At 39.5% G+C, this 19976-nt stretch overlaps 1 protein-coding gene across 1 annotated transcript in view; it reads left to right on the plus strand.

The window, feature by feature from the left end:
- The window catches only part of EARS2 (glutamyl-tRNA synthetase 2, mitochondrial), a 470754-nt gene that overhangs the window by 86898 nt on the left and 363880 nt on the right, over positions 1-19976 (plus strand). Inside the window, exon 2 of the mRNA XM_044061134.1 lies at positions 19209-19364. Within this exon, the coding sequence (XP_043917069.1) occupies positions 19209-19364 (156 nt within the window). The remainder of the gene's footprint in view (positions 1-19208; positions 19365-19976) is intronic.

The raw sequence follows: 19976 nt of genomic DNA on the forward strand, positions 1-19976 counted from the left end.
GCACTGGACAGATGGGGGAAAAAGTTTACACTTCTGCTACCTTGGCTGTAAGGGCTTTAATTTGTCAGTTTCATATGCTTAAATATCAGCAATACTTAATGTCACTGCTTAAACAGAAAATATTGACAAATTCTGAATGCTCTGATAACAGGGAAATGCAGGATTTGTTGCATGCAGCTGAACAAGTGGGAAAGCATACTTTGCAATGTGGTTTTGATTCACTGGAGGCCTCTTGCAGGGCAGCTGTTACGAGTTCTGTCATTAGAAAGCATGATTGGTTAAAGGAACAGAATCTGCCTGATCATGTTAAAGCAAACTTATTGGATGCTCCATTACAGCATGATACTTTGTTTGGTGTTAAGGCAGAAGAGGTGTTGAAGAAAATGGAGGATAAAGCGAAATCCATGCAGACAGTTAAGGATTTCCTACAGGTACAGCCACCAAGATTTAGCAGGAACTGGCCTACAAATAATTGGTCCTTTCCAGTATCAGACAGGCCACAAAGAGGCAGATACAGATGCCCCAGAGGCAAATCCCAGCCCCAAGGCTCATACAGGCCTAAACAATGGGGTGCTTCTACCTCCAAAAGCGGAGAAGACAAATCACAACCATACAGGAAACAGTCCCAATGACTTTCCTCTGCCAGAACCAAGCACTTATCTTTTGGCAGCCCCCTTAGGGGGAAAACTAGCACTTTTTTCACCAAATTGGCACATGATTACTCTGTGCAAATGGGTCTTGAACATAGTGTCTCAGGGCTACAGGTTCCACTTTCACACCCTGCCAAGGGCAAAAGGTATGCTAGACCTGCCCCACAATCAATGGGCAGAGGCACAAAAGCAAGTTTCATCCCTCATGGACATGAGGGCCATTCAGCAAGTACCACAACAAGAACATGGATTTTACTCGAGACTTTTCCTGGTGCCCAGAAAGGACAAAGCCTGGAGACCAATACTGGACCTGTCTATTCTAAACACATTTCTGGATGTTCCAAAATCCAAAATGTTGACTCTGCAGCAGCTACTGCCCATGCTGGGCAAGAAGGCTTGACTCGTTACTTTGGACCTACAAGAGGCATACCTGTATGTCCCAATCAGACAATCTTGCAGAAGATACCTCAGATTCATAGCTAGCTCAATGCACTACCAATTCTCTGCACTGCCCTTTGACTTATCTACTGCGCCCAGGGTCTTCACCAAATGCCTGGCACCAGTAATTGCATTTTGCAGACAAAGAGGAATTCAAATATATCCTTACTTGGACGACTGCCTTATTCAAGCAGAAAACAAAGACATTCTACTACAGCATCTGGCGTTTGTAAAAAGATTACTAATTTGCCTAGGGTACACAGTAAACGAAAAGAAATCAAAACTAGTACCCTCTCAAGAGGTAATATTGCTGGGTGCAAGCTTAAATACAACTGCCCAGATGGCTTATCTCATGCCAGACAAACAAAGACCACTGACTTCTTACTTCAAAATGTTGGCAACAAAGACCCAGTTATCGGCAAGAAAAATTATACAGGCTTTGGGCTTCATGGCATCCTGCATTCTGCTAATTCCATATGCCAGACTGCATATGAGGAAACTACAATGGTATCTAAAACGTGTTTACACTCAACATTGTCACAGCCTGGAAACATTAATTACCCTCATTCCCTGCCTGCAACAGGAGTTTCGATGGTGGGTACAGGCCTGTCACCACAACAAGGGACAGACTTTCACTTTACCCACAGCCAGGCAGACACTAACAACGGATGCATCAGATTATGCCTGGGGGGCCCACATGGCAGGAAAATGTATTCAGGGCACATGGCCCGCAAGCCAGATGCATCTTCATATCAATCAAAAAGAGATGCTAGCTTTTCAGAATGCCCTGACAGCCTTCAAGGACCTACTTCATCCAGGACAACTACTGATAAAGACGGATAATACTACAGTCATGTGGTACATAAACAAACAGGGAGGCACTCATTCCTACCCCCTCTGCAGACAAGCCATGACTTTGTGGGACACAGCATTGACTTATCAAGTTCACCAGCAAGCACAATTCCTGCCAGGAAAAATAAATACTCTGGCAGACGAACTAAGCAGAAACCTCATGGATCCCCACGAGTGGAAACTGGATCCACAAGTCTTCAGCATGATAACAAGGAAATGGAGATGCCCAGACATAGATCTATTTGCCTCCCCTCACAACTGCCAACTACAGAAATTCTGCACGAGGATTTACCAAAAGCAAGCATGGAAAGTGGATGCCCTATCCTTCAGCTGGAAAAACCTAACAGTATATGCCTTTCCTTCACTGCCTCTCCTCCCCAAGGTACTCCTAAAGGTCAGACAAGAGAAGCCAAAAATGATACTGATTGCCCCGGACTGGCCACGCCAGCACTGGTACCCAATCCTAAAGAACTTGTCTCAAGGTCCAGCCTGGACATTGCCTCAAACTTCTCACTTACTGACCCAACAAAACAATCAGATCCCGCACAGCCAAATCAGTACCTTAAACCTGGCAGCATGATGGATAATGTAGCCATTCAGAACACCCCACTCTCCAAAGCTGTAATGGATGTTATCTTGGAGGCCAGGAGGCCCAGTACCAGAAAATCTTATGCAGACAAATGAAAGAGATTCTGTGCTTGGAACCAGGAACAAGGAATTGACACGTTTGTACCAAATATTCCTCGGATTTTACAATATTTAACTGAGATGCTGGACAAAGGCCTATCCTTTTCATCAATTAAGATTTATGCCTCTGCCATTTCAGCCCATTACAATATGGAACCACCTATCTTTTCTCATCCTTTAATAAGACAGTACCTCAGAGGGGTCAAAAACATAAGACCCCCAAGGAGAGCACCAATACCTGCATGGGACCTAAATTATGTCTTGGAAAAACTCACACTGCCTCCTTTTGTGCCAGCCTCAACAGCGGATATTAAATTCTTATCCTGGAAAACAGCTCTGCTCCTAGCAATAACCTCTGCAAGACGAGTCTCGGAGTTAAAGGCACTCATGGCTGTGGAACCTTTTATCATTTTCCATCCAGACAGGGTTTCTCTGAGGACGAACCCTACATTTATGCCTAAGGTGGTGTCCAGTGTGGCCCTTAACCAAACCATTCACTTGCCTACCTTTTATCCAAACCCACAGAACAAGGGTGAGAGACTTCTGCATTCTTTGGACATGCATAGACAGCTATGCTTCTACTTGGACAGAACTAAAGCTTTCAGAAAGACTGAGCAATTTAGTGGCATATGCTGCAGGATCACAAGGAAAGGCGATCTCAAAACAGACAATTTCAAAATGGATAGGCCATTCATTCATTTATGCTACTCACAGCATGGCAAATCAGTGCCTAAGGGCATTAGGCCACATTCTACCAGAGCAGCAGCCACTTGAGCAGCCTTTCTCAGAGGAGTACCAACCAAAGACATCTTAGAGGCTGCAAGTTGGAGTTTTATGGCTTCCACCATTCCTTTGCTGCCTTTTGCCAAGCTCCACATGAGAAATTTTCAGTGGTTTCTAAAGTCAGTTTGGCTTCAGCATTCTCATCCCCTTGATTTCTTAGTTCCTCTTCTTCCATATCTCTGGCTAGAACGCCAGTGGTGGATTCAGCAATTGACTGCCAATCCAGGGCTCCCATTTCAACCACCTCTTCCCTCTCAGGAGCTGTTCACAGATGCTTCAGATGTCAGATGGGGAGTAACCTTTGACTCCCTTAAAGGTACAGGGAGTCTGGTAACCTCATCTACAAAAAGGCCACATCAGTGTAAAAGAGATGAAAGCTCTTCTACTGACTCTTCAGGCCTTTCATCCTCTGTTCTCCCCAGAACCTCTCAAGGTGTTTGCAGACAATACCACAGTGATGTGGTATGTCAGCAAGCTGGAGGGGGGGCAAGATCTTATCTTCTTTGCTGATTGGCACTCCTAGTGTGGGAACTAGTTATCCAGTATCAAGTGGCATTTCAGGCAGTTTACATTCTTTCATGTCAAAACATTGCAGCAGACTCTCTGAGCAGGTCCATAACTTAATCCCATGAATGGATTCTTCACATGGATGTGTTTCTGGACATTGTCCATCAGTGGAATACTCCTCAACTGGATCTTTTTGCCTCCCCTCTGAACAGACAGCTTCCTCTGTTTTGTGCCAGAGTCCCCGATCCTCCAGTTTGGAAGGTGGGCGCCCTATCTTTTTCTTGGAAGGGGATGTTTCTTTATGTCTTTCCTCCCTTTCCCCTCATTCCAAAAGTCCTGTTCATAATACAACAGGATGCTTCCAAAATTTTGTTGGTGACTCCCCTTTGGCTGAAGCAGCATTAGTTCCCTTTTCTTCTGCATTTAGCCAAGGGCAGTCATCACAGGTTACCTCATAGGGTGGACCTACTCACACAAGACAAGGGATCACTCATCCATCCCCACTTGCCCATTCTTAACTGACACTGGGTGGCAGGATTTTGATTCCACATAGACACCTTTTTTTCTGAGGACGTGCTTAAGGTCCTGCAGGAGGAAAGGAAACCCACTACTAGGAAATCCTACTTATCCAAATGGAAGAGGTTTTCTGTTTAGTGTCTTCTTTTTCTCCCCTCCAGGTTTGATGTGCCAACACACCCTGACTGCGGTGTCAAATGCTTGAACCACCAGTTGAACTCAAGTCTCTTGGACCATGATCAGGGCTTTACAACACCATCAGTGAGGGTACCCCTGTGTAATCCACTGTATAGGAAACTGACTCACAGACAGAAGCATACAGTCAGGGTTTTTGGGAAACTCACTTCTAAGAGATTAGTCACCAGGGATGTCCCACAGGGTTTTCTGTCCAGTCCTCTTTGGCATTTACTTTATTGATGTCCAAGTGAGCATCGAGGAACTCTGCCCTACAAAGTTTACAGATGATTGCAAACTCAGTGTGATCATCAGCTGTCCAGTAAATGTTCATAGCCTGTCTACAAGAGGAATTAACTTGCATTAACTCCTGAGGTTAAAATCATGAACTGAGCTAAAGTCAAAAAATGCTGTATTGTACTCTTTGGGAAGCTTGACTATCATGGTATCTACTGACAGCCCCCTCAAAGTTGACCCTATTATTAGATAATTTTGCACATTCATGGAAAGTGAACTCTGGTTTGAATACCACATAACGACTAACATTAGGAAATGCTTCTTTCTACTCCAACTGATTAGGAAAGGAATGTATATCTTCTATAGCTAGTGAAGCAATCATTACCCTCTACTCTTCCTTAATTTGACCCATGATAGAATATACTATCCTTTGTGACATGTACCTACCCAATAATATTGCACAACTCAAGAAATCTCAAAGATTCCCGGCAAAAAAAAACCCCTCAGTTATGAGCTTCTTAGGCTGTAAAGGAAGGCTCTATCACAGTACTGTCTCCTACAGCCTTACTAAGCAAACTCTGTTTACACTATAAGAGAACAAGGAAGCTCACAAGTGAATGACACTGGAACAAGTGAATGTACTGACTAGTTATCAGAGTGGACAGAGTCATGGGATTTATACCAATATAAGTGTGAAGAATGCATGTTGAGGCAGAAAATAAAAAATAACTATAAGTTTGGCAAGCAGTATAATTCAAACTGATTCCTGAAAGGCTTTGAGAACCATAGTAGAAACTGACTTTGAGTTACTACTTTAGGACAAAAAAAATGCAAGACATCTAAGTATATTGTTACTTATTTTTGTTAGTGTAATAAGAAGCATCTTAAAATTTATTTTGTTTTTATATTTACACATCAGATGCTGTTAATGTATTGGGAGTGCTGAAAAAAGGCTTTATAGATCTGTGGAATGTATCACGTTAATTGTACTGAACGGTTACAAAAAAAATGCCTTGTGTTCAGTTAGCTTTAGGCTGTTAAGAGGTGACTTGATAATACTGTACAAAAACTTTCATACTATGGATAACCAGGTGTTCTATGACAGAGGTATATCAATGTAGCCTTTCGAAAGAAAAAAAAGTATTATCTCAGGGACACTAAAACTATTGTTAAACAGACATTTTCTAGCAAAGTCCAGTATGTTTTTGGAAACTACTATCATTCTAATAAAGATTTCATGTATCTGTTACAAAATAAAGATATAGTGATGAACATGCATAAGTTTAGACTAATAAGTACAGAATACAATGTCCTCAGTAATTCTATTATTGCCACAAGCTGGTTAAACAACTGCATTAAAGCAGAGAAATTGCTCCTTTCTACTGCTGAAAGTTAGTGGTACCTTCCTCTGAGCATCTGTTACCAATCTTTCTTTTGGGTGTATTATTCATTTGGAAAGCTATCTAAGGTGCAGTAAATAGGCATAGACCTGTAATATGTAATTGCTGAGGTGCTGTAAAGCATTGTTTGACTATTTCTTTATACATTTACTGTATGCTTGCAAGTGTGAATATATTTCACCATAGCCTACTTTTACAGGGCTACCCACAAAAGATTAAGCAAATTGGATTTCTGTTGCAGTTCTACTAGGTGAAAGAAGATCTTATATGTTTATACATATTTATCTGTCAGTGGATTTTGATCCCAATGGAATTACTTTTTATTTAGAGTGTATCAGCAATATGTGCATTGCTTGCCTAGCAACCCCAATGCTTTAAAATGATTTTTTTCTGAAATGATATCATAGTCTTTACCCCAGTCTAATTTAAATTCAGCACTTTGCTAATTAATCTTGAGGTTCTTTTACCAACAATCCAATTGATTATTTAATTGTACTACTGCCTTTATCTCTGATTTCATTGCCTCATTTCTTTCCATTTTTATAGTACCAGCAAACAGTTGCCTTTTTGTTTTGAGCTGGTAAAGTGCAGAATCTTTTGATCACTAATGGTGTAATTATTATTTTTACCACAACTTATATAAAGCTGATTAAACACTGGACACTTTATCCTGTCATGCTTATAGCCATACCTAGTACACAAAATATACAGAACCAACTGATATTGCCAACATCCTGGCAGATAGGTTCAGTGATAACTTTACCCCTCTCTCATCCCCTAAAGGGTCCATCTCTGTACCGGAAGAATGCAAAGTACTTGCAATCACAGCTGCACAGGTAAAAAACACACTCTCCAAAACCAAGAACACAGCATCCATGGGACCTGACAACATCCCAGGCTGCATTCTACATGAACTACAGAACAAACTGGCACCCCACCTATGTACCATGTTCAATCATAGCCTCACCTCAGGCTTTATTCCCACTGAATGGCGCACAGCAATGGTTATCCCACTCCTCAAAGGGAGAGCCACCACGGACCCCGGGAACTACCGCCCCATTAGCCTGATGAGCCTGGTCTGCAAGGCTATGGAGCACATCATCATGGAACTTAGAAACAATGACATTGGTAATCTCCAAACTCTGGACCCTACCCAGTTCGGGTTTGTAAAAGGCAGATCATGTCTCCTAAACTTGATAGACTTCTTTGAAGCGGTCACAAAAGCTGTAGATGAGGGTAAGGTGGTTCACACAGCCTGTCTAGATCTCGCCAAGGCTTTCGACACCATCCCCCACTCTGGAATTATAGACAAACTCACTAAACTAGGTATAAAGCCCTATGTCACAAGATGGGTTGCCAACTGGCTCACTGACAGAACCCATGATGTGAAAGTAGCAGACTCTAAATCCAACTTCAGACCAGTGACAAGAGTACCCCAGGGTTCAGTCCTAGGTCCTCTCTTGTTTGGTATCTACTTCTCTGAACTACAGGCTAACACAGAATGTCTTTGGTTAACAAAGTTCGCAGATGACTGCAAGCTAGGAGCCATAATCAAAACTCCTAATGATGTGGACATCCTACAAAAGTGCCTCACTGAGACAGATGCCTGGTGCCAAAGCCATGGCCTCAAGCTCAATGCCAAAAAGTGCATTGTCATTCCTTTTGGTAAAAACTCTGCACTCATGAACTACCACATAGGCGGTAGTCTACTTAACACTGAAAGTGTGATAAAAGACCTTGGGACACAGGTGGACAGTAGTCTCTCCTTTGATAATCACATCACCACAGTAGTCAGGAAATCCTTCTACATGGCACACCTCATCACAAAAGGTTTCTCATCCAGGAAAAAAGAGGTCATTGTTCCCCTCTACTCATCACTCATTAGACCCATTATAGAGTACAACGCCCCTTTTGGTATGTACCTCACAAGACATCTACAACAACTGGAAAGGCCACAGAAATACCGCACAAAGAGGATTACCGGCCTCAAACAGATGCCCTACGCAGACCGTCTCAAAAAACTCCAGCTTTACTCTGTCGCATATTGCCTACGCAGAGGCGATCTCTGCCTAACATTCAAAGCTATGTCAAACCCAGAGCTGTTGGACATGCTCCACGTAAAGAAATCCCAATCCCTATGAGCTACATGCTTTAGGGACCTAAACCTTGTCACCACAATAAACAGAACATGCTGGAGGGATAGATTCCTGTCCCAGAGACTTCCCATACTCTGGAGCAAACTACCTATCTATATCAAACAAAGCTCCTCATTAGCACTCTTCAAGAAAAATCTTGATGATTGTATGGGAGATGGGAAATTCACCCCGGGGGTCACTTCTGTGGCTCTGCTTGACAGGGGCATTGGAAAATAATTTTCTTGGTTGGCAAAAGCCAGGGTACCGTTTGGCTAGGCTTATATAGGCACTAGGGCCAATAGCCTAGTACCTACCAATGAACAAGGTTTGAACTTAAGTTGCAGCATCCTTCTAGTGTACATTATGGCTGTTATGCATTTTTAATTTATGTTTAAGTTTTATTTTGCTGTTTGTCCCACATTATATCATACACACTTCTATGTCTTCAGTAAATTCCTTCAACTATAGTTTCATTTGCTCTACATGCATCTGCATCTTTAAATTTTATTTTATTTTATTTATGTATTTTTATTGACATTTGTTGAGTGGGAAAGTCTATCTGGGCAAAGACTCTTTTTCAGCAGAGGTCTTGGTAGAATTGCTCCAACTATATACATTTAAAAATATAATTGATAGAAAAGTAAACTATAAATCATACAAAGTGAATCATATTGAATACAATTAGGTATATAATAATTGATAGAACAGTAAAATATAAATCATACAAATTGTTACATAGAATAAAGGAAATAATGAGTGTAGCCACAGACAAGGAGCACCACAGTGAGTATTAGGAGGTAAGTAGAAGAAATCAGAAAGGTAGAAAATATAGGCCGAGAGTCTACATAAGTGTAAAATAACTTAATCTAAGAGTGGTTAGGAAGGAGGAGAAGTGTAGATCAGGCTTGAGGACTTGAGGGAGAGAAAAAAAATGTTATCTTAAGTTATGCTGATAATTTTTAAGTGAGTATTTGAAGATAGGAATATTTCATGAGGACCTGATAGCAGTTGGCAGTGAATTCCAAATTGTACTGTAAGAATACAAGGATTGGCCTGCTGTGTTGTTGGGCTTATGGATGGAGAGAGGTTTTTGCTATTTGAATGTAGTAATTGATTAGGAATGTGGTTGTGAAGAAGTGAACTAAGAGGATGGTGCTAAGAATATGAAGGTCAGCATTAAGGCTGTCATCAATGGTTATGCCAAATAATTTTGTGTTTGAGACAATTTTGATTACAGTGTTGTTTAATATGGTGATTATTTAGATTTGTCTTGGGTTTAATTTCTTGGAACGATTAAAGGTAACTTAGTTTTTTTTACAGTTAAGTAGTAGTTGGGCATTTTAGAGCCAGTTGTCAGTAGAATGAAAGGCTTGTTGATATATTTGATACAGGTGGGATAGGTTACCGGAGGAGCAGATTAGTGTTGAGTCGTCTGCATAATGAATAAGTGAGGTTTGTTTTCAAGAGGTGTGGAGATTATGTATGAAAATATTAAAAAAGGAGAGAACCTTGAATGGTGATGGGCAGGAAAGGGGATGTGGTACCTACCCATTTTACAGATTGTTGCCTGTCTGTCAGGTAACTGTTGAACCACAGACGAGTGGATCTGGAGAGCACATGTGGGCATATGAGAGAGAAGTTTGGTATGGGAAACAATGTCAAAGGCTTTGGATATATTGAGGAATAAGGAGGTTAGTTTACCGTCACTCCTTGCTTTGTTAATGGTGTTTCTTAAGGAGAGTGTGCTGTAAATTGGTCAGAAATTGTGTTGTAGGAGGTATTTTAGGAGATGGCTGTGAATACATTTTTCTGATATTTTAGAGAGTGGGGAAATAGGGTGCAAATTTGATATCTGTAAGGCATTGCACCTTTGTGGATTGGGGTGATGTAGGACAGTTTCCAAAGACTAGGAACATGAGATTCTGTAATGGACCTGTTGATTAGTATTGAGACTGGGTAAGCTAATACATCAGCTTTTTAGATATTCATAATATAGGTTGTCAACAGAGTGGGATCATGGTTTGAATTTGTGAAGAAATTTCCTAATACAGGATGTGGATACAACTTCTAGGGTAAAGTTAGAGGTGGAAGAAGAAAAGATTGGAAATATAGTTGGTGTAGAAGGAAGGGTTAGTGTCGTATTATGGGTACTGAGAGTGTTAGGAGGTTCTGGCAGTGTATGAAGTGTACTGGAGGAGTTGTTTTTATTAAGGCCAGCTATGCTGTTAATAAAGTATGTATTGAACTGAGTTGCTGTTTCTACATGTGTATTATTTGGGAAAGAATTTGAGTTGGATTTAGTACATGGTAATAGTAATTTATTGACTGAGGACCAGACGTTTTGTTTGGGTTGTATCTATGCTGCTTTTGCAAGTTGTGGTAGTATAGCTTTCTGTCTATGTTGATTTTTTTGTTTCTTTTCTGAGCTCCTTAAACTTTCTGAGTTCCCTGAATTTTTGGTCTATCTTGGGTGTTTTGTTAGCAAGCCATGTTTTCCAGACTTTGTCTCTATGCATTAGAATTTTTGTGCTGTTTAATAGTTGGGGGGGGGGCATGGTTTAATTTAAGTCTTTTTTTTCTGATGGGGTAAGTTGAGAAATACTTTATTAAAAAGTGACTACATCATCATCTATGGGGTGTTCTTTTAGGATTGCTCAACTGATGGGCTGTAGTGCTGCTTTGAAGGAATATGGGTAAAGTGTGTGAGGTTTTGGGTAACTTTATATAAATGTCTGGATTAGTAGCTTGCTAGTTGGTAGGCATAAGTTGGAAGGTGGTCACTAAGGGAGTCTGAGAGAGAGTTCCAGAGGAGCTATATTTGGTGGTGTCAGAGACTATGATCCAGTCAATAGTAGTGTCATTAGTGAAGGTTTTGTTGTAAAGTGTAGGGGCATTAATAAGTTGGGTTAGGCCATAGAGAGTTAAGTTAGAGCTTAGGTGTTTGATAAAGCCTGCCAGTCGATATTGACATTTCCTAGTATGATTTTCTCATTTGATAAAGTATTGGATATCCAGCAGTGTATATTTTGTAGTGTGTCTAGGTTTTTGCCTGGGGAGGTGTAGAGAACTATGATACAGAGTTGTTGTTTATGGTTTTTATGGCTGTTAAGTCTAAGGAATGCAATAAGTAATTCAGAGTTGTTGACTTTAGGAATTGGGGTGGTATAGGAGGTAGTATCATGTGTGTTTGGGTAAAAGAGAGCAGTTCCACCAACTTTTTTAGAGGTGCAATAAGCTGTCATAATATTTTAATGGGGGTGTATTTCTGAGTCTTTTATATTGGGTTTAAACCAAGTTCCAGAAATGGCAAGTATGTCTGATAAGTGATGGGACATCTAGAGATGTAGTTCCGAGACTTTGTTACATATGCTAAATATACTAATTTTAAATGATGATCAGTTGTTTGTGAAAGGGGAGTGGGTGGCATACTCTGAGGTCTGTTGGTTAATGACTTGAATATGGCCTGGGTTTGGGTGGATGTCACCATTCAAAGAAGTTTTATGGAGGTAGGTACGTTTTCTTTAAGATAAATTTTGACTTCTGTTTGTAGAGGATACCGTCAAAGTGATTGTATAGAATTTTTATTTCAAAGTAGTTTTGGAGGGAATTGTCGAATAGGCAGGGTGAAACTGTGGTAAAACATTTGTGGTTGCTGGTTTTGAGATTTTGGATGAGTGTGGGAGAGAGGATTGCTGGAGGGACAGTGTATGTAATGAGGTGGCTGACATGGGTGAGAATAATGAGTGATGAGAAAAGGATTGTGTTTATAGGTTCATAGGTTCATAGTTTAGTACTAGGCTAACTGCCCTTGTGAGCCATTTTAAGCCTAGCCAATTATCCCTTGTGAGACTCAAACCCTGCACCTTGTGTTTGAAAGGCAAACACCTTAGCCATTAAACCACCCTTCCAAGGGTGGAGCTAGGAATTAAGGGAGTAAGAAGTGATTATCTAATTAATCAAGAGATGAAGTGTAAGAGATTGGGGAGATAGAGAGAAGTAAAGGTGTGAAGTAATTGGTTGAATAGTTTTTGAGGTTGCAGAAGATATTTGGTGTATCTAATCAGTGGGGTGAGTTGGATATTGAATAAAAGTAGATATGGTGGGGTTTGGGGGTAGTGTAGGGGAAGTGGAGTAAGCCTGAGAATGATTTGAGCTGAGCCCTGGCATTTGAGTCCCCACAGAAAACACTCAGTTGAGAGAGTAAAGAGAATAAGAGCTGATATATAGAGGGTAGGTAGAGTGCAATAGAAGTAAGACAATGCAGAGGTACATGTAGGAATTTGTGGAGTGTAGTAGGAAAGTCTAGAGGATTGAAAAGCTTAAAAATCCAAAGTGCATAGAGGAGAGTGGGATAGGATATGGAGTAGTATCTCATAGTCACATAAGTTAACTCGCAAGAAGTGACTGGGTTTTAAGAAAAAATGGCAGAAACTTATTGTGTCCAAGGGCTATTACTGCAGACAACTCCCAAAACGCTGTCAAGTACAATACTAGTTGTGACGCCCGTGCACTGGCCCAGCAATCAAGGAGCCTCAATCCTCATGACTAACACCAGTGAGGGGCATCCACATTGGGAAGGATAACAAATATACACGCAGTAAAGTACAATTTCCCTTAAGAGCACACAGAGATCAAAGTCAGTCTGAGAGTCGGTTTCTCCCTTTCTCTCCAGATTCCCAATAAGACTCCCCACTGGCACAGTTGTAGGGTCCAGATCTCAAGCTAAAACCACCAACACCTTCTCTGTCCAACCAGTGCTTCGTGTCCCTGCCCAAGTAGCTGACGCACACACACACACTCACACACACACACACACACACACACACACACACACACACACACACACACACACACACACTTTGAAATATGAGTTATATACAAACACACAGACACTCCAGCAGAAGGCTGGCACAGGTTCTCCAGCTATGCCCTTTCTCCCCAGACTATACGGTAGTACCACTTGCCACCAACCACTAATATCAACTACTAATAAGGCCCTTATCAAACGGTGTCCAATTATTAGTGTGCAATATTATTATCCAAATGGTAAGTGTAACTGAACAGCCAATCTTATTGGAGTGGCTTGGTACAGTATCACTATATACATGCAGTGTACTCTTAGAGCTTAAATTATCTCTACATAAAACAACCACAGCTGAAAGGTTTAAAAACATTTAATAATAAATAATAAGAACACAAGACAATACTTCTTACTACACAGTGCTAGTCAAGAGTTCAGAGATCACAGAGAAATACTTAAAATAATACAGTAGAAAAGTCCTGACATCAGTACAGAAAAACAGTTAAACTAGACTTCATATTTCTTATCTATATCTAAGAACAAACATAGTTCTAAAATAAACTTGCATATAGAGCAAGACAGTGTTGGTGATGTTGGATGTTCTGAAGGCAAATGCAAAATGCCCTGAGTATCTCTCTGTCCTTAAATTGATAACACAGTACCACTGACTCATTTCATATTACATCATTTTTTTCTCTAGTTCCCAGGCTAACAGAAACTCTGAGTTTAGCAGCCTTTTTGATCTTGCACCTGGTTAGGAAGCTACAGCAATAAAAGACATCTATCAATTAACTATGGTCTCAAAACAATAGCAAGAATTCCTTCATTCAGACATCTCGGCTCCAAGTTTTGAGCTCAAACAATTATACAATGCTTGACTTATCAGCTTTCCTCCAGCAGAGTGCAGTGTGGTTACATTTTTGAAGTTCAACATTTAACAAAGAGTACAAGCATGTGGCTTACATTAATATTTAAAAATGACAGAATTATCTACAAACTTTTATTTACCTAGGCTGGCAGCCTTCAAATATCTTCACACCATTATTTTAGTATAACATGCTTAGGATACTCAAGGCATATTAAATTACGTACACAGTAGTGCAGATATCTGAGAAAGCTTTAGGTGTTCTGTTAGTGTGAGTTGTCACAAGCCTTGCTTAACTGTTCATTCAGGAGAGCTTATTTAGTGTGTGCAGCATTGCAAAGTAATGGATGTGGGATGAAGATGAAAAAGTAGTACGATGGGCCTGTAGACTAAAGAGATGTGTAGAGGTTAGTGAGGAGTTACATTGAGTCTTTGGGCGGACAGAGCGGAGTATTACAGAAAGTAGAAGAATGCAAGGTTCTGTGGTACTTGGATAATAATAAAAAAATTATATAACAGCAGACTTTACAGCAAAATAGCACTCTAAGACAAGTTTAATGCAAAATGGGAAAACAGCTGATGTGTGCAAATTCAGCTAGTGCAAACATGCAGTGATATACCTGTAAATGGAGCTTTCATTTGACAGTAGTTCCGTTGCTGAGGGTAGACAATTGAACACCCTTTTAGAAATTATCAAAAGTGTGTGTGTGTATAATATATATATATATATATATATATATATATATATATATATATATATATATATATATAAAATGTGTGTGGGTATATATTTCTTTTTCTCAATACATACATATACATATATACAATATCTACGTAAGATGAAGTTGACTTCTGTTAAAAGCCTGTCCCTTCTTTGATAATTTCCTATACTACAAACTATTCTGTCTATATCATTGTGTCATGCAGTGCACCTAATTCATGAATGCCACACAAAAAGAGGAAAATAAAATAAGAAATAACAGCAGCCATAGGCAAAAATAAAAATTAATGCTTTAATCACATCTAGTGCCTCAGCTAATTTGGTTTTCAAGGAGTAAAAAAAAAACAGTACGGATGCTCTCAATATAAAAGCAAACAAATTACAATTTTAACAAATATAATTAATTAACACAATTAGTTAATAATGCGCCTGATTCAGTCTTTTACACAGTTCTTAAGTTCAGTAGCATAAGAATGATGGTTAAGTGGAAGATTAATTTTTTCTAGTTTCACTGTAATTCCTGACTTTCCCCTCTTATTGTTGCTGTTACATTTTTATCTTTTGCTTGAAGCTGAGTATTTCTGTGAAAGAAACCAACTTTATGGATTTGGAGAGGTACAACAGGAAAAGTAAAACATTTTCACACAGAAGGAACGTATTTGCAAAGAATGTGAATAAACTTTCCAAAATGCCTCAGAAATTCATCATGAGCTATGATGTAGGCAGCACAAAAAGGATGTGTAAAAATGGTTAAGTGAAATAATGCAAAAATAGACCAGCAAGAAAAACCAGCAAAGCACACTTCACAGCGCAGAACCGTTTAATCGAAATAAAGAACAATGCTTTCAGACATCCAGTCCTTTCTCAGTGCTACAAAACTGAGGGAAGGACTGGATGTCTGAAAGCTTTGTTCTTTTAGATTAAACAGTTCTGCATTGTGAAGTGTGCTTTGCTGGTTTTTCTATGATGTATGCAAAACATAATGCCTGACAAGGTGTGTGTTAATGTGTAATGTGTGTTATGAGGGCCTCTACACCCCTGGAAGAGTGTTGATTGCACATTAACACACACACCCTGGAGGGCATTATTGTGCTTAGAGAATGGGCTCTCTGCAAAATGTTGTGTTTTACTGAATTACTTTATTTTTAAGTACTGTAGTATTTTTGATATATATTTTTGATGTAAAACAGTTCCTCCGCCTAATGTTTCAAACTTTCTGTAGTATATGTTAATGGTGTTGGAGGAAGCATTTTACATTCAAAATATAACACTTAAACGAATATCCAGGCATTTACTTTATTTTTTGGTCCCTTACTTCTAAAATGTTTGGTTTGTTGCGAGTCTTTGGAGAGTGAAGTTATTAAATAATGGCATACATTTGAGTTTCACACTATTACTTTCTACAGAAAATTCATACTAACACAAATGCATTTAAGTAAGTAAGTTTTAATTTTATAAGAGCAGTAATTAAAATCTGTTCTTATTTTTGAGCCTTTGTTATCTGTTTATTTTAGGCTTTATCCAGATTTCTTCAGCTGAAAGGTCCAGATGTATGCAAACGTCTTTTTCTCTCTCACGCACACCTCTGTTTCAGAAAATGTATGCTAACACAAATCCTAATGTTGCTGTTGTGTCTTTCGGCTTTTCCTGGTTAAGGGTCGCCACAGCGGAACTCCGGTCTGCTAATGATTGGTAGTTGATTTTTACGTGCCGAGTTACCAGCCCTGACGCACAACCTTCAACGAAGGTACGCCCATTCACGCATGTCTTCACACAGAAGACGCTCTAGCTGAGAATTGAACCGGACAGCGTCTTACTGTGAGGTGACAACGCTACCGCAGCACCACCACCGCGGTCTAACACAAACCCTAATAATCAAGTAAAATATGTTCCTATTTTGAGCCTTTGTCCCCTGTTTATTTTAGGTTTATCCAGGTATTTTTGCAGAATGTCCAGATTTTTGGCTCGTATGTTTGGCCCCATCCTCATAAAATGTGTAGTTTTCTGGCAAGTCACTGGGGATTGATGTCATTAAATAATGACAGATATTTGAGTTTCAGACTTCATATCCTTCAAATAATACATGGTAATGGAAATCTGTTGTTCTAGCAACTTTCTAAGTTTATAAGGGCAGTATTCAAAATCTGTCCTTATTTTTGGTCATTTGTACCTTATCTGTGGCTCTGTCCAGATTTCTTTTGCCGAGAGGTATGGTCAAGAGTTACGCAAATCTCTTAACTCATGCTGTTGCTCCTAGAGACCACTCTCACTCTTCACTCTGCCTCTCACATACACATGCACACACACACACTTTTTTCGGTTTCATTTATTTTATACTTGCTAAACAGTAAAAAGCGCTGCTTAGTGAGTGTAAGATAATGCCTCGATCGATCTCTCACTCTCATGCACACAGACACACACACACACACACACACACACACACACACACACACACACACACACACACACACACTTTTTATTTTTTCTTTATTATTTTACACTTGCTAAATGGCAAAAGCACTGCTTAGTGAGTATAAAATAGTGACGGCCGCTAGCTTTTTTTTTTCAGTCAGAGCTCCACTTCAGTTTGATATGCTTCCGTGAAGAGGCAGACTTGTTTTTTCAGTGGGCATTACTTGTACATTAATACCCTGCTGGAGAAGGTGCGTTCTGAAATCAGGGTGCTGATGTACAGTTTGCCTATTCTCTAAAACATAATAACACTGTGTTGGCACTGATACTGCATGTTACTGGACTTTGCAACATATAATGCTTTCAGTATCTGAGACAACAATACAGGTGGAGCTACCTTACACCTGAAAGGTTCATTTGTTTTTATGGACCTTATTGCTATTTAGGCATTTTATGCTGTTGTTAATCTCCATTGTAACATTTCTGTGTCCATTAGCCATGTGTATCTGATTCACATTATGGAACTTGGGAATAGAACTTTAGAATTCCTTATTAGCTTGTGCAGCTTGAGGAATTGTGGAACCCTTCTTTTGGAACCTGACCTGGAGTTACTGTCTGAGGTATCATGCTTCCCCATGTGTAAGTAACTTCTTTTGGAATGCTGCAGTTTGTGTTTGCTGAATCTCATTTTCAGCCACTCCTTTTTCTGTAACATTGAAGTTTCCTTTTCATTCTTTGCTATTTGCATTTGTGTAACTGATGACAATGCTTCTCAGTCTTACCTTCATAGAAAAGTAGCTTACAAAAACAAGAAAATGGGCCTTTATGTTACTTGTGAAAACAAGAACAGCATTATGAAAGTCTAATTAAGAGCAAACAACTAACACATTTCTGTGGGTATCCTTGTTATAGAAAAATAAATCAAATAAAATCACTGACATTTGCTTCAAAAGCTACTCAAAGTTTTAATTAAAGGCTCATCAGTTTTATCAATGTGGAGTAGATAATAAATGGCAAAATATTATTATGTGGCAGTGATACAAAATGCACTGATTAATGATGCCATGACTGAAAAATGAAACTGTGTCTGAATAATTACTTTTACCGCGACATTTTTGCATACAATGAAGAATAAAATAGAAGGGTGCACTTAAGAGCAATGCAGGGTTATTAGCAATGTGTCCAAGATGTTGTTAGGTTCTTTTTCTTCTTCTTATTGTTGCACTTTTACTAAATTTGTTTGGTCCTGGTATGGCTTCTGTATTGCTATATGTGGTAGCAAGTGGAGTAAACCATTTTCATTCACAGGAATTTTCTGTTTTAATGAAAACAACTTGAGTAGAAAAGCAGAGAAGGCTCAGCAGTCCAGGTATTGGTTAAATTTTGCTTGTCTAGATGTTGGTTATGATGGCTTTAATATTTCCTAGATTACTCTGAGTAAAAGTAAATGTTATCGCCACGCCTGGTAGTAAGTTCTATGCCACGGTTACTTGTTGTGGTTTGAAACCAAGCCAACCTTAGGTAAAGCATTACCCACCAGCAGATTATTTGCTATTATTATATGACATTATTTAGAAATACTACTTTCTTAATTATAAAATATACATATAATTTACTCTGTTTACTGCCCTTCATAGATGTCATCTATCCGCGGGCGCTGCCTACGCCGCGCGCGGCCTGAGAGTAGCAGTCAAAAGGAGAAGCAGTTATCTCCGTTGCTTTTTTGGATTCTCCGCTATGTTAAATGAGTTCCGCCGTTCTCTTGTCTCTAAAACTCATTTAACATTATAGAGACACTAAAAAGCAACGGAGTTAAACCCAACATATAGCGCGAGACAATTTATGAAACGAGTTATACTAATGGAAAAATGGTATAATAGAGATTTTGTCAGTTTTCTGATGTGCAAAAGATAGGGCAGTACACCATATGAAATTGGATTCCTTTTTTTACAGGTTGGATCTCTGAATGCATATAATGAGGTTGTTTCAATTGTACTCGCAGATCATACATATTTTTTTCTTCCATTTAGGATTTCTACATCTGGGAGGACTCCGCACTGCTCTTTATAATTATATTTTTGCCAAAAAACATAGAGGAAGGTCTATTCTTCGACTGGAAGATACAGACCAAAGTCGGCTGGTAGCTGGTGCTGCTGAGAAGATAGAAGACATGCTGGAGTGGGTTGGTAAGTTAAAAATCTCCCTAAACTTTAAAAGGGTACAGCTAGTGATGATGGTGTAGTCATTTGATTTCTTTATGCTCTGATCACCTAAGTTTGGGAATAAACATGGCCATCAGAGACCTAAACAGAAACAAAGGACTTTAGTTTCCGACTGCTCCTTGTCTTTTCGGGCTGGGGAGGTTGGGAGCCAAGCTAAGTGCTAAAGAACTTCACTTAAGACTTCAAGTTTTTTTGGGGATATATTACCTTTCAGCAGACAATAAAACAGAAGCAAGTCCATGAAGTATAAAGACCCAGTCTTACATTGGTTCTATTAGCAGTAGCTGTTTAGCAGTACACTAGTACTTGGGTTCAAGCCAGGCAGCCTTTGTAGCCACACAAGACTTCATGGATGCATTGGGTGGGAAAATAAGATAGCCTCTTGGACAGCGGTTAGATGAAGTGAAAGATAAGAAGGATAACAAAGGGAGTTATGAAAGAAGTGTAAGTGTGCCTGTAGACTGTTACAGTGAAGGCATAATGGAAAGCAAACAAGAAGTTGTTGGTGTGCCATTTTCTAAGCTTCCCAAATAAGTGCGAGTCTTGTTTGATCTACAACATATTATCTGAAGTTGT

Source organism: Protopterus annectens, chromosome 2.part0 (genome assembly GCF_019279795.1).
Source record: "Protopterus annectens isolate FY-2018-M chromosome 2.part0, PAN1.0, whole genome shotgun sequence".
NCBI lineage: Eukaryota > Metazoa > Chordata > Ceratodontiformes > Protopteridae > Protopterus > Protopterus annectens.